The sequence below is a fragment of the Phoca vitulina genome, unplaced genomic scaffold (genome assembly GCF_004348235.1).
Source record: "Phoca vitulina isolate PV1807 unplaced genomic scaffold, GSC_HSeal_1.0 scaffold32, whole genome shotgun sequence".
NCBI lineage: Eukaryota > Metazoa > Chordata > Mammalia > Carnivora > Phocidae > Phoca > Phoca vitulina.
The window spans coordinates 16,069,906-16,082,478 of record NW_022589735.1 but is presented as its reverse complement, the minus strand read 5'-3'; the positions used below and the strand labels follow the sequence as shown (position 1 = coordinate 16,082,478).

Here is a 12,573-nt window from a genome sequence, read left to right as displayed (position 1 = left end):
CAGCGGTGGGACCCGCGCTGTTTTCTTTCAACACGAGGGTTCTGACGGTCTCGTCCCTGCTCCCAGCAAAGCTGTCGCCCTCAGCTGCTCAGGGGGGCTTCGGCCTGTTCCACGCTGGACATCGGTTCAGTGGGCTCTGTGTTACTTTCAGCATCAAACCTGCTGATCGTTTTGCTCCCGAATCTTCCCTGTGACTCTTAGTAAGGAGATCCTCCTACGGAAACCACCTCCATCGTAGCATTCGGCATATACCAAGAACACCTTTGCCTGTACTGTGTGCATTCTCCCATTTTAAATGTTTGCCCTAATACAGATCCAAAAAACAAAAAACAAAAACAAAAAAACAAAAAGGCGGGGGGGGGGGGGCGGACACTTTTTGAAAAAAAGGAAAGACTCAGCAGTTCCTACAAATGGTCACGAACAGTGACAGGCAGGCTAGCAAGAGGGATACTTCCTTCCACAGGCTGTGTGTTACTGTTTTTCCACGATTCAAAAGGCAGAATATTCTGTTGACTTCACTGTTTCACCGTCATGGGGTAGAAATAAGCAAACAACCCGGAAAGTGCTGGGATTGCAGATGAAAGCAAAATAGAAAAATCTTTGATTAGCTTGGGCATCCATCTGCTCTCCGAGGACAGCTCTTTCAAAAGGCCTAAGCGACACTGAGCTCCGCGAACCCACACACTGAGGGGCTGTTAACCATGCTTTCTGTGACCCAAGGGTGGTCACCGTGCAAAATGAGCGTGTCCATTACGGAATCAAGGGTCGCGGGTCAGTGAGCGGTTGCAGACATTCATACTCAGTAGACGGAAAGGAGAGACCTGGAGAACGTGGACTCTGTGTCTGGGTTTAAATCCGAGCCCTACCACTTACTAGCTCGGTGGCCTTGGAGACATTTATTTTTTTAAAAAATGATCTCTTTGGACCTCAGTTTCCTCATCTCTAACATGGAGATAAAAGAACCTACTTCACCAGGCAGCTCTGGGGACTAAGTGGAAAAAAGCCACATGAAGCATTGCCTATTGCTGGCACGTAGTAGACATAAATATTGGTTCTTTGGATTATTGGATGTCTCCCAGTTTCCTATTTTTATTGATATCAATATTGTTCAATTTACTTATTTCACCATAAGTAAAGCATTAGGGAAACTTGGCAAAAAATATTTAGGCCTTAACCTATTGAAGACATCCTTGGATATACTTTTTTTTTTTTTCACACTTTACTATCTCTGTATTCTACATTTATCTTATAATAAAGGACACCATGAAATTATGGCTGGCCACTTTCTTACACTTTACCATCTCAAAAACCAGACTGAATCATACAATTGATGGTGTATTAGATTTGATGACATATGATTGCAGAAAAAGCTGCTTCCTTTAGAACTTAATGATTGTAACGAAAACTGTAGAGATTTTATTGATGCCAGTAATAAATCCGTGCACCCTTTTCCATTACGTTTTTTATTAGACTTTGTCCAGAAAATCTTGTGAATTACATGTATTAATCGCCTCATTAAACAAATTACATTGCCTTTAAGAACACACAAAATACACCAATAAAGCAGGTTCCCCAAAGAGCAGAAAATCCCCAGAAGAGGAAACCAGGACATGAAGGAAGTTTTTAGTCAAAAGGTGAAAATTGAATGTACTGATGAGTGTGTGGGTGGATGGGTAGAATGTTAAGTTGAAAGGCATTCTGTAAAACGGAAATAAGAGAGAAGGGCCTCTCCATCCACATGACTGCATGAGATGTTCTCTGAAAGCAATACTTAGGGAAAATGAAAATCAGAAATTACATTCTGCTTTGAACATCTCCGTGACGCATGCGCACATGCACACACAGAAAGAGAGCGCTGAATGTCTAAGGAGGGAGGTAGACCTCACTGCATGTATATTTATTACGCATATACATTCATAAGGCCCTTCTTGGTTGGAGAAGATAGTTGTATTTGTTCTCCTTACTAGATATTTCTCTGATAAGTCGCTGTTTGAATTTTTGGACCATCGATTTCCGCTGGCATGTTCTCCAGAATCAGAGCAGAAAGCAGCATTTCTCTGAGAGTGGATGCTAAATATGCTCTTATCAGAACCCAGGAATTCAAGATCTTTTGTTTCCATGAAGTTTATCAGTAAACAGGCTGGTTACGTCACTTCTTACTAAAGTAAATTGCCCACTGCAGAACGCAAAACTGAATTTGAGGTGCTGGGCAAAGACATGCCTGTTCTGAACAGTAGAATAATGGTTTTACTTTATGTAAGTCTTGCATATTGAATTGGGTAAGATCCTTAATTATCAGGAAGAGTTTTTCACGCCATCAGAAGAAAAAAAGGCAGGTTATTGAACAATCCGGGCTGAACCTGATTTGGAAGACCATCGGGAGCCAAGGCAGCTCTTGGCCTCATACAGACCTTGGCCTGTTTGCCCAGATTTTCAAGCCCCTGCAAAGTCCAGGTCTCTAGATTCTTCTCCATATTTCGACAAGGGGAAAATTCCTAGTCTTATGAAATGCAGTATTCCATTTCCTACAACCCTGTTATTAAAAGTCAAAACAATGTGAATGATAGTAAAGGGCATTTTCTGTCCAGGTAGAACAGCATTATCCACTACACTATTAATTTGAGTCTGAAAAATACGAAAGTATGCCTGACAAGCAGGTTCATATAGAATATTCCTATCTTGCATTCCTTTGAGCTTGACTTGCTGAAGAATAGAGTTGCTAGAATATCAGAGAATATATACTTGTCTTCTTTGGCTTTCTGATATGTAAAACAAGGGTGTTTGAATTGGATAATTCCCTGAAGTCTCTCCCACTCTGCAATTTTAAGATTCTATGATTTATATCACAGAGCAAGCCAAGTCACCACACGCTTGAGAACGAGCCACTGAGGTGGCAGGACTGTCCTTGTCACTGGTTGTGGCATGGCGACCTGCCCTCTTGCTGTTTCCAGATCTTTGCCATTGACTTCAAACCTGTGGGGTTATGTCTTTTATCCTGAGATATGTCCACTCACCCAGATCTTTTAAGGAGTTAAGATCCCATGGTAGAACCATCTGTCTCCAAGTCAGAGTCATACCGTTTTTCCCCTTCCTAATTAGTAAAAATAAAGAAAGTTGTTCTACCTTATGCATAGGAAACATCACCACCCACTCTGGTCCAAATATCAGCCCCAACTTTCTCCAAGTTTGCCTCAGAAGAAGAGGACAAGCATGTCAGCATACCCTGATCCAGATTCTCATTCCCAGCCCTGGCCTCCAGGCTCTGCTCCACCTCGTTCTCCAGGGACCTTGAGGGTTTCATGTTCTTCAGGGTCTGTCTGCTTTTGCAGCTGACACTCACCCTGCATTCCCTGGGTACCTTCTTGATAGGTGATAGGCATTGATTACATGTTTCCCTTCTTGTTCTCTGGGGGTCTTACCCCCTGCTCGCTCACGTGGGAAGAGTGTGGTGCAAATGTCCATTCTGTCCCTGATGTCGCCAATGCGTTCATAGACAGTGCCCTGCTCCCCCCACGAGGGCTGAACCATGAAAGGGGTTGGCTGTTTTTATCCAACATTCTTTTAGCAGATTAGTTGGCATGTTCAGAAGGTGAAGGCAAATTTAATCCAGAAAAGTATAAAAGTTCATGACCAGTCCGAGCAAGTAACTGGAAAAAAAAGGGAAACCTTTGAAAGGCTAAGGAGAGATTCAAGGCTATTTCAAACACATGATCGTCTTTTTAAATGTCAAATTCCACTCACTAAACTTCATGCTGTTGTTTTTACCACTCTTCGTGTTTTTTTAACATTATATTTAATTCATCTATTTTAAAACAGTGAAATCCCATCCCCCTGCTTTCTCCTGAGGCCAAACATAACATGAAAATACCACAAAATACTCAGTGGGTAAAAGGCAAACGGATTTTGACAACACGCTGAGCGCACTGTGTCTTTGCTCTTGAAAGGTTGCCTTCAGAGCGTCGGGCGCCCTCCATTTAACAGGGAATAAGGGAAGCCTTTACCTTTAAAACCCCACCAACATCTGGTCAGAAAAATCAGGAGGGTCCTGGTTTTCTCTCGGTGAGGTTATCTTACACTTAGCCACTTAAGCTCTTGCTTCTCTCTGTCAGCCTGTTGATTGCAGGAGGTCTGGGATCACGAAGGCATGGTCGAAGCATTATCAACTTCAAAGGAGAAGCTGGTTCTCTTAATTCCTGAGGTTTTATAATAATATTCCTGTACCCTAAAGATAGTATAACAAAGTAGCAAAAACATTGCCTTGTCATCGAAAGACTTAGATTCTGGTCCCCGCTTTCAATCCGTCTAGCTGTGTCACTTTGAGGAAGTACTCAAACGTTCTACTTTTACATCTATAGAATAACTAAAACGAGAGCATTTCTGACATAACTCCCCGCTCTTAAAATTCTCTGAGCGTTCCTCTTTCGTGGACTTTGAGTCAGAGAGATGCATGGATTTTCAGTTCAGAAGGAAGGGTATTTTCTGCTGATACGATAAACCTGGTTGTATGTAAGCTTCCCACGTCAGAGTTTTGTTTCCCTCTGTCTTTATTTCAGACTTGCTGCATAATATTCCATTAATTGCAACTATCTTTGTGTTTATAGGAAAAAATTCTTCTTTGGCTTCTCCAGTTTATGCAAGAACAGGGCATCTCCCTGGATGAAGTGGACCAAGATGGCAACAGTGCTGTCCACGTAGCCTCCCAGCACGGCTTCCTCGGGTGCATCCAGGTACACAGGCCCTGCTGCTTTGAGGAGACAAATGAGTTTATCAAGTAATGAGACCAAAAAATTGGAAATTTTGTGTACTGGAAGACATGTGTGGATTAAGTCAGCTTTTTCTGTTGTAGTAGATCGTAAGGAATTAAGTTGATATACTCGTATTTCCAGAAACCCACAGAAATGTCAGCATAAAGAGCCCTACGAGTTTCTCGTTGAGTGTTGCAGGATGTCGAAAGGGACTGCAGATGGAGGGCTGTGGGGTCCCCCCTTTCTCTGGGGCAGGGCAGAGCTTCTAGAATGCCTTCAGAAAGCCCCAGAACTGGTTACAGGGAGGCCTCGGGTATTACCGTTGCTCCCTTCAGCCCACGGGCCGGCTAGGCAGGGTGGCCAGCCTGTCCAACCAACAGCCTCAGGTGGCCTCCTCCTTGTAGTCCTACCTGCCTCACAGGTGTTAGCATGGTCTGTGTGTGCAAGGATGTGGGGTTGGGGAGCAGAGCCACAGGAGAGGGGGTAGGTTCTGCCCCCTGCCGCCAGCCACCTGAGAGAGTATCCACATGCTGCTTAGACCATGTGGAGTTCCCACAAGAAGAGTCGGAATCTCTCCCCTCCACCCAGTGCTTTGGTGCATGAAGCTGAGCCAAACCCAGTGCTGCCATCATAATAGCACATGGCTGAAAGCCCAACGAGGGTCCTCAGGAGTATGAGGCACATGTGAATATAAAAAGCAGATAGATCCCTTGACTTAAAAAAAAAAAAAAAATGTTAAGGCCCTGAATGACAAAGCAAAGAGAGAAGGTGACCAACGAGGAGGAGGAGGAGCAAGAAGAGTGACCGTGTGCGGGAAGGAAAGGCTCTATTTAGATTTAGCCTGGAATTTGATTTATGAATGCGTCATTACCAGCATCAGAACAATCACACCATTGTTATCGTGGAAAATGACCCAGCATCTGTGGATGTGTTCCCACATCTGCCTGAGGTGTAGGAAAGCCCTTTCCTGACTGACAACGTAGGGCTGAAGCCCGTGAGAAAAGAAACTGCTTTTCGCCTCACTGAGCTCATGCAGTTCAGAATAAGCTACGTGTATACAGCAACTCTAAGAAAGCAGCATCTTTTGTTGCCTTACTGTATGTTGTTTCTTTTATTACCACTCCGCGTGCTGATTGAACAGGCACTTACTGACGTCCTACTGTGTGCAGGGTAGATGTATCCAAAAAAGAAAATCGGGCAGTGAGAACCGGTTGTTTAGGAAGGTAGAAGAGACTCTGAAGATGACAGGAGAGGATCTGGAAAAGCTGTCGGTGTGAACGGCAAGAGACTAATAAAAGCAAAAGGCAGAGGTAACAGCAGAACGCTCTCTAGAGCTTTTGCCCTTTGGAGAACGAAGGGATAGGAAATATTCCACGTGTCTGGACGTTTCCCCACTAATGTTGGAAAGGCGTGCATCTTCTCATTTAAGGCACCACGTTGTAAAAGCAGTGATGAGAACCCAGAGCCGAGAAAAGAGAGAAATTTAAATTATTACCAGGATCTACGGAAGATGAAAGGAGTAGCGTGACTTTTTGTGGAGGAAAAGTAATTGAACATAACCGAAAACTTCACTTTTTTTTTTCCATTTAACAAAACACTCTAATATTTACTAGTCTCGAACTTTTTTTTATCAGCTAATAGGTGACTGAAAGCCAAAGAAAACCAGCTGATAGCACTAATTCTGTTTGAGATTTCAGTCATTTTTCTTTTATATGCAAAGAGAGGCTGTCTGTGCTTTCGGGCCATTCATCTCTCCACTTAACACAAATGATATTTTTGGCACTAGATACCGTGGCTGTGGAAACTTGGATAATCTTGGAAGCGGGTCTATCCACTGAGTGTGAGATTTAAAAAGAAAAGAAAAGAAAAGACACAGAGAGACTGAGAGTAGAACAGGACGTGAGCAAAGGCCCTTTTGAGAGGCCGCAGAGACTGAGTCTAGGAAACTCTGGAAGGGAAGTGGCGGAGGCCAGAGTCAAGGGAGCGGGATCAGTGAGTGTTGACAGCGACACTCTGGGCAGGCTGTTGTGACCTCTGAGTTTAAGCAATCTAGGAACTTAAAAATCCTAAGTGTAACTTTTGGGAACAATAGTACCTTTTACTCATATAAACCCAGGGGTCAAGTCTCATCTTGATAGTGTCAAAGGATGTGTCAGATTGTGGCAGCTGATTAATATTGATGTAACAGCTTTCTGTGGCATCTCATGTCACCACAGTATAAATGGAAAAGAATTTTGATTTTTTTTTTTTTTAATTAGCGATGTCAACCGTGGTCCATCAAGTCTCTCTTCCTTACTAACGATGCCTTGGTCAGATTCCGTAACTTTCTGCTTGCTTGTGCCTTAACATTGACTCCAAACCAGTTTAAAATCTTGGTGTTACTTCTGCAAAGTGTTCTCCTCTCCAGCCCAGATTAGACTCGGGGTTTAAGGGACCAAGCCATGATTGGCTTTGTACACCTCACCTTAACTCCTGTTCTCCTCTCTGCTGGGCTCAGTGTTGGAGACAAGGAGGAGGGAGGAGAGAAAAGTTAACCGTCTCTTTGCTTAACTGGCAGAGGTCATGGCACTCTCCCTGAAAGCTGTAATTCCTTCTCTGGCTCACGGTGGTGGGCCACTGATGTCCTCTGGGCAGCCTTCAGGTGCTGACCCTCTGTTGGGCCTGATGGGTGAGGTCTTCAGAGGGCTCTCTGGAGCCTCCCCACTGATACCTGACCTGGGAGACCTGGCCCCCACTTTACGTCCTCCTCCTCCCATACAGCCCCTCTGCCTGTGTCACACCCACTGCTCTTTCTGCCGAGAACCCTCTCCTTCCATAGTGGGGTGATAGCAAGCTCACCCCAAGCCCCCTTCTATGACGTCTCGTCAATCCATGGGTCATATCCTTGCCAGACACATGGTGGGAGTGTGGGCTGCCCCACACACAGCCCCTGCAGGTCATTTCTCTCCAGTGCTTTTTATTTCTGATGGGGTAGGCTCAGCAACAGGCCACATGTGCTTCCCAAGCAAATAGGAACAGGTAAACAAAACCCCACTCTCTCCTTGCAGGCGTCCCCAACTTTCTGGGCCCATCCACTGAAAGGAACAAAGCAGCTCACCCAGGAGACAGCCCCCTCAGGACGGCAGCAGGGTCTGCCCCTCACAGCTGGCTCCTCTAAGGCTGGGTGGGATGGTAGCACTGGGACAGGATCTGTTGCATGTGGGAAGGCTCTGAGGGAAGTATCTGATACCAACCCCTACAAAGCCACCAGAGGCTCTCTTTTGTATGTGACGGTACCCTTCGCCCCCATCCCCACCCTGCCATGGGCTCTGGTAACTGGTATTGGACTAGCAGGAAAAGTTCCATTCACCTTTCTCTTCCCGTCATTCCAAAATGTCGCCAGGGAGGTCTTGTAACGATCCCATGCCTCTGCACGTTCCCACAGACATTGGTGGAATACGGAGCAAACGTTACCATGCAGAACCATGCGGGGGAAAAGCCGTCCCAGAGCGCCGAGCGCCATGGGCACACGCTGTGCTCCCGGTACCTGGTGGTGGTGGAGACCTGCATGTCGCTGGCCTCCCAGATGGTGAAGCTAACCAAGCAGCTGAAGGAGTAAGTGGCCCATTCCGTCCCTGCGAACCACGTCGGGCTGGTCCTTACTTGGCTCAGGTTCGAGCCCGGTGCCGGTTGTATGGAGAATTCCTAGCCTTCTGCCCATCTCCTTTTCCTCTTCCACCCCAGTCCTGCCAGCCGGCATCCACACGATGGGTGCGATCTGTGCAGAGGAAGGAGGATGCTTCCACAAGCGGACAGTGCAGAGCAAACTCCGTGAGCAGGGAGTGTGAGGCACATTGGACGAGAGACAGCCTCTCTCCGCGTGCGCAGCTCACGGCCCGATGACTTAGGTACACACACGCATCGTCCCCAAACTTCTATCCCTTACCTTCTAAGAAATCATAAAAAGCCTGAGATAGAAGAAAAAAAAAAAAAACTAGACATGGGCCAGTTTCTCAGGTTTTCAACAAAAAATGTGTATTTGGGGACAGGCCATCTGACAACAGTCACCAATGTTAAGATTTACAAAAATGAAGCCGACGATTCGTGAGTCCTCGGAATGGAAAATAGCATTCAGACAGCGTGATGTTACTTAAAACCCTCTTGGTCTAGATGGAGTCAGTTCTGTTCTTGATGAGATTATCAAACTGGTAGCCATTGCCTATGGAGATGTCAGGGAGCATTTCTGGGAGGTTGTCATGATATGCCTGATGACTGGGGAACAGAGGAGAAGTCATCAGGTAGGTCTCTAGCGGTCCTAAGAATCAAGGAGCCGACACCACCTGAGAGGACTAAGGTCAGCCCTTAGCAAACACACCAGTCAAAGTACAGTTGCATATTGGAGAGGGATTCACTGAAAATCCCAGTGGTATTCAAAGTCATGTTGACCGATTAAGAGGATAAACCCGAAAAGTTAAATTTTAGAAGCAAAATAGGGAGTGTCTTAAATTATTTTTAAAAATACTCTTTTCGGGGGCGCCTGGGTGGCTCAGTTGTTGAGCATCTGCCTTCGGCTCAGGTTATGGTCCCAGGGTCCTGGGATTGAGCCCCGCGTTGGACTCCCTGCTCTGCGGGAAGCCTGCTTCTCCCTTTCCCACTCCCCCTGCTTAAGTTCCCTCTCTTGCTGTGTCTCTCTCTGTCAAATAAATAAATAAAATCTTTTTAAAAAAATACTCTTTTTGGGGCATCTGGGTGGCTCAGTCGATTAAGCGTCTGCCTTCAGCTCAGGTCATGATCCCAGGGTCCTGGGATGGAGCCCCGGGTTGGGCTTCCTGCTCGGCGGGGAGTCTGCTTCTCCCTCTACCCCTCCCCCCCTGCTCGTGATCTCTCTCACGCTCTTTCTCTCTCAAATAAATAAAATCTTAAAAAGTAAAAAAATAAAAAATACTTTGTTTCCTTTTGAAAAGAGACCTACGATGGCTGGGAGGCCTTCGCTGATCATGCGACAGTATGACAAGCCGTTAGACCCTCGGGCTCTTCTCTAAGCTGGGAGAAACCTTCATCTGTCCACTTCCACCCTCTCGCCCCAGAGACCAGGTCTCTGTCCCCTCCCACCCTCCCCCTACTAGAGTACGCACTTTAATGAGTTGGTTAGGATTTTACTAGACACAAATAAGGTTTAAAAATTAAATATTAAAGGGGTTCCCTCCAAGCGTCCTCTGCCCTATTACACAAAACTCCCCTGGGGCGGGTGAATTAAATGAGCTTCAAGGACTTAATGCAATTGAAGGGAAAATACACACAAACTCACAACTCAGTAAGTTGCCTTTCCACAGTGAACACACTTGTACATATGTTTTTATGTACATGTGTAAGTATTTCTAAAGTTAAGTTCCTAGAAAGGGAATTGCTAAAACACAGGGCATACACATTTAAAATGTGGATAGGTGTTGCCTAATATCCTTCCAGAAATGTGGCAATATCCTTTCCCCCCTGGGTAGTGTATGGACATATCCATTCAGAGGAGCTTTAAAATAGTCCAAGAGAATGTTTGTTTTTTTTTTCCTTAAGATTCATACTCAGAGGAAAGATCACAAAACACTGTCCTCCATCCTGTACCGTGGAGTCTGTGAGCTGTTCATGAGCTATAATAGCTGTTTTATTGGTGAACTCTTCAAGGTCAGGGTCTTGGCTGCCCTCTCTGTTGATGGGCCCTGAATAAAATACACAAGTACGCTAATAGATAACAGTTCTTCCATTGTCTCCGAAGCTGAATGCTGTAGACAGTTATGGTGAGGCCAGTGACAAGATAAAATATGAGAGGTTAGGCTGGAGACCCCGGTCTCTTACTTACTGTGTGCCTCAGTGAGGTTGGCAGAACTAGAAGTGAACAGGGAAGTCACTGGGTTTGGGCACTGTAGCCGGTGCCCTTCAGGCTCCAGGACACCCCCAGCACAGAAAGGTACAGGAGGAGGGATGAGAACCACGAGTTTTTCCAGTCCAAAGTTCTGAGTGAGAGACAGTCCGGAGTGCCTTTTCCTGCCAGAAGGCCTTTCTACTAACTCTTTACAGTTAATAAACGTAACTACTGTTTAAAAAGTGGTGACCTTCAGCTCTGTTAGAGGTCCTGATGTAGAAGCCTAGATATTACAGGTTGAATTATGCCATCCCCCCCCAAAAAAAAAATAGGATAGAGTTTTAACCCCTCGTACCTCAGACTATCCACTTATTTGGAGATAGGGTCTTTAACAGAAGGAGTCAAGTTAAAATGAGGTCATGAGGGTGTGTCCAAATCCAGTATCATTGGCGTTGTCATCAAAGGGGGAAATTTAGGGGCGCCTGGGAAACTCAGTCAGTTAAGCATCTGCCTTCGACTCAGGTCATGATCTCGGGGTCCTGGGATTGAGCCCCGTGTCGGGCTCTCCGCTCAGCAGCAAGTCTGCTTTTCCCTCTCACTCTCCCTCTGTGATCTCTCTCGCTCTGTCTCACAAATAAATAAATAAATCTTTAAAAAGAGGGGGGATTTAGCTGTGGAGGCAGACACACACAGGGAGAACACTGGGTGAACATGAAGTCAGGGATCAGAGTGATGCGTCCCCAAGCCAAAAGCGCCAGCAAACCACCAGAAACAAGGAGAGAAGCAGGGAACAGCCTCCCTCTCAGCCCTCAGAGGAAACCAATACTGCCAACCCCTCGGTCTCAGACTTCCAGCCTCCAGAACTGTGAGAAAATAAATTTCTGTTGTTTTAGCCACCCAACTGATGGTACTAGGTTAACAACAGCCCCAGCATGGCATATGCCCATCTATGTTCTCATGTTTCATATACTTTTACATAATCATATTTCACATGATCATGTGTTTAAAATTGGGCAATCCTTGCTGAGGGTCTTCTCTAGAATCTAGAGAGTAGAGTCCTTTTTTTTTTTTTTTTTCCCATTCATGCATGGAATTCCAATCATCAGTCAACCCAATCGCCCCCAAATAGTTTTCTTAACTGTACCATAATTCACTTTGACACTTCACAAACCCTTTAAAAGTAGACCGTAATCTTGCTTCATCTACTTTAGCCCCTCACTATTGTTCTTTTTTTGTTTTGTTTTGTTTTAGATTTTATTTATTTATTTGACAGAGAGAGAGAGCACAAGTAGGCAGAGAGGCAGGCAGAGGGAGAGGGAGAAGCAGGCTCTCCACTGAGCAGGGAGCCCGACGTGGGGCTCGATCCCAGGACTCTGGGATCATGACCTGAGCCGAAGGCAGCCACCCAACCAACTGAGCCACCCAGGTGCCCCTCCTCACTATTGTTCTTAAAAGTTTGACTGACAGTACCAGCCTGCAAAGTGGGAAAAGTAGAATGTACTTTAGTTTTTTATTCTTTCTTTAGAATAAGGGTTAGCCAACTATAGACTATGGGCCAAATCCAGCCTACTGTCTGTTTTTGTAAATAAAGTTTTATTGGAACCCAGCCACACACACACAATCATTTACCTTTCGTGTAGGGTTGATTTCATGCTATAAAAGCAGAGTTGATTAGTTATGACATAGACCGTATGACTCACAAGCCTAAAATATTTACTATCTGACCTTTAGGGAAAAGTTTGCTGGCTCCTCCTTTAGACAATTAGTTTTCAGTAGGTGAGTCACAGAATGAGTGAGACAAATTGAAATCATAGACATTTCTTGTCTTAGGGATAAAATGTGAGGACTAAGACTGACCATGTCTGAAAAACAGAGTACTTGGGGAGATGGAAGGGTGTCATCCCAGTCTGATCTCACAGAATTAGAGTTAGGTGGCCAATGGTTGTTGAGTATGTGCAGTGACACTTGGCAAGGAGAACAGTGGGCTTCTTCAAG

The 12,573-nt window shown here is 45.3% G+C and overlaps 1 protein-coding gene across 4 annotated transcripts in view; it reads left to right on the top strand.

The window, feature by feature from the left end:
- The window catches only part of SNCAIP (synuclein alpha interacting protein), a 155,500-nt gene that overhangs the window by 126,104 nt on the left and 16,823 nt on the right, over positions 1 to 12,573 (top strand). For all 4 annotated transcript variants that reach the window (XM_032425044.1, XM_032425041.1, XM_032425042.1 and 1 more), the window contains exons 7-8: positions 4,602 to 4,727; positions 8,170 to 8,339. In XM_032425044.1, the coding sequence (XP_032280935.1) occupies positions 4,602 to 4,727; positions 8,170 to 8,339 (296 nt within the window). The remainder of the gene's footprint in view (positions 1 to 4,601; positions 4,728 to 8,169; positions 8,340 to 12,573) is intronic.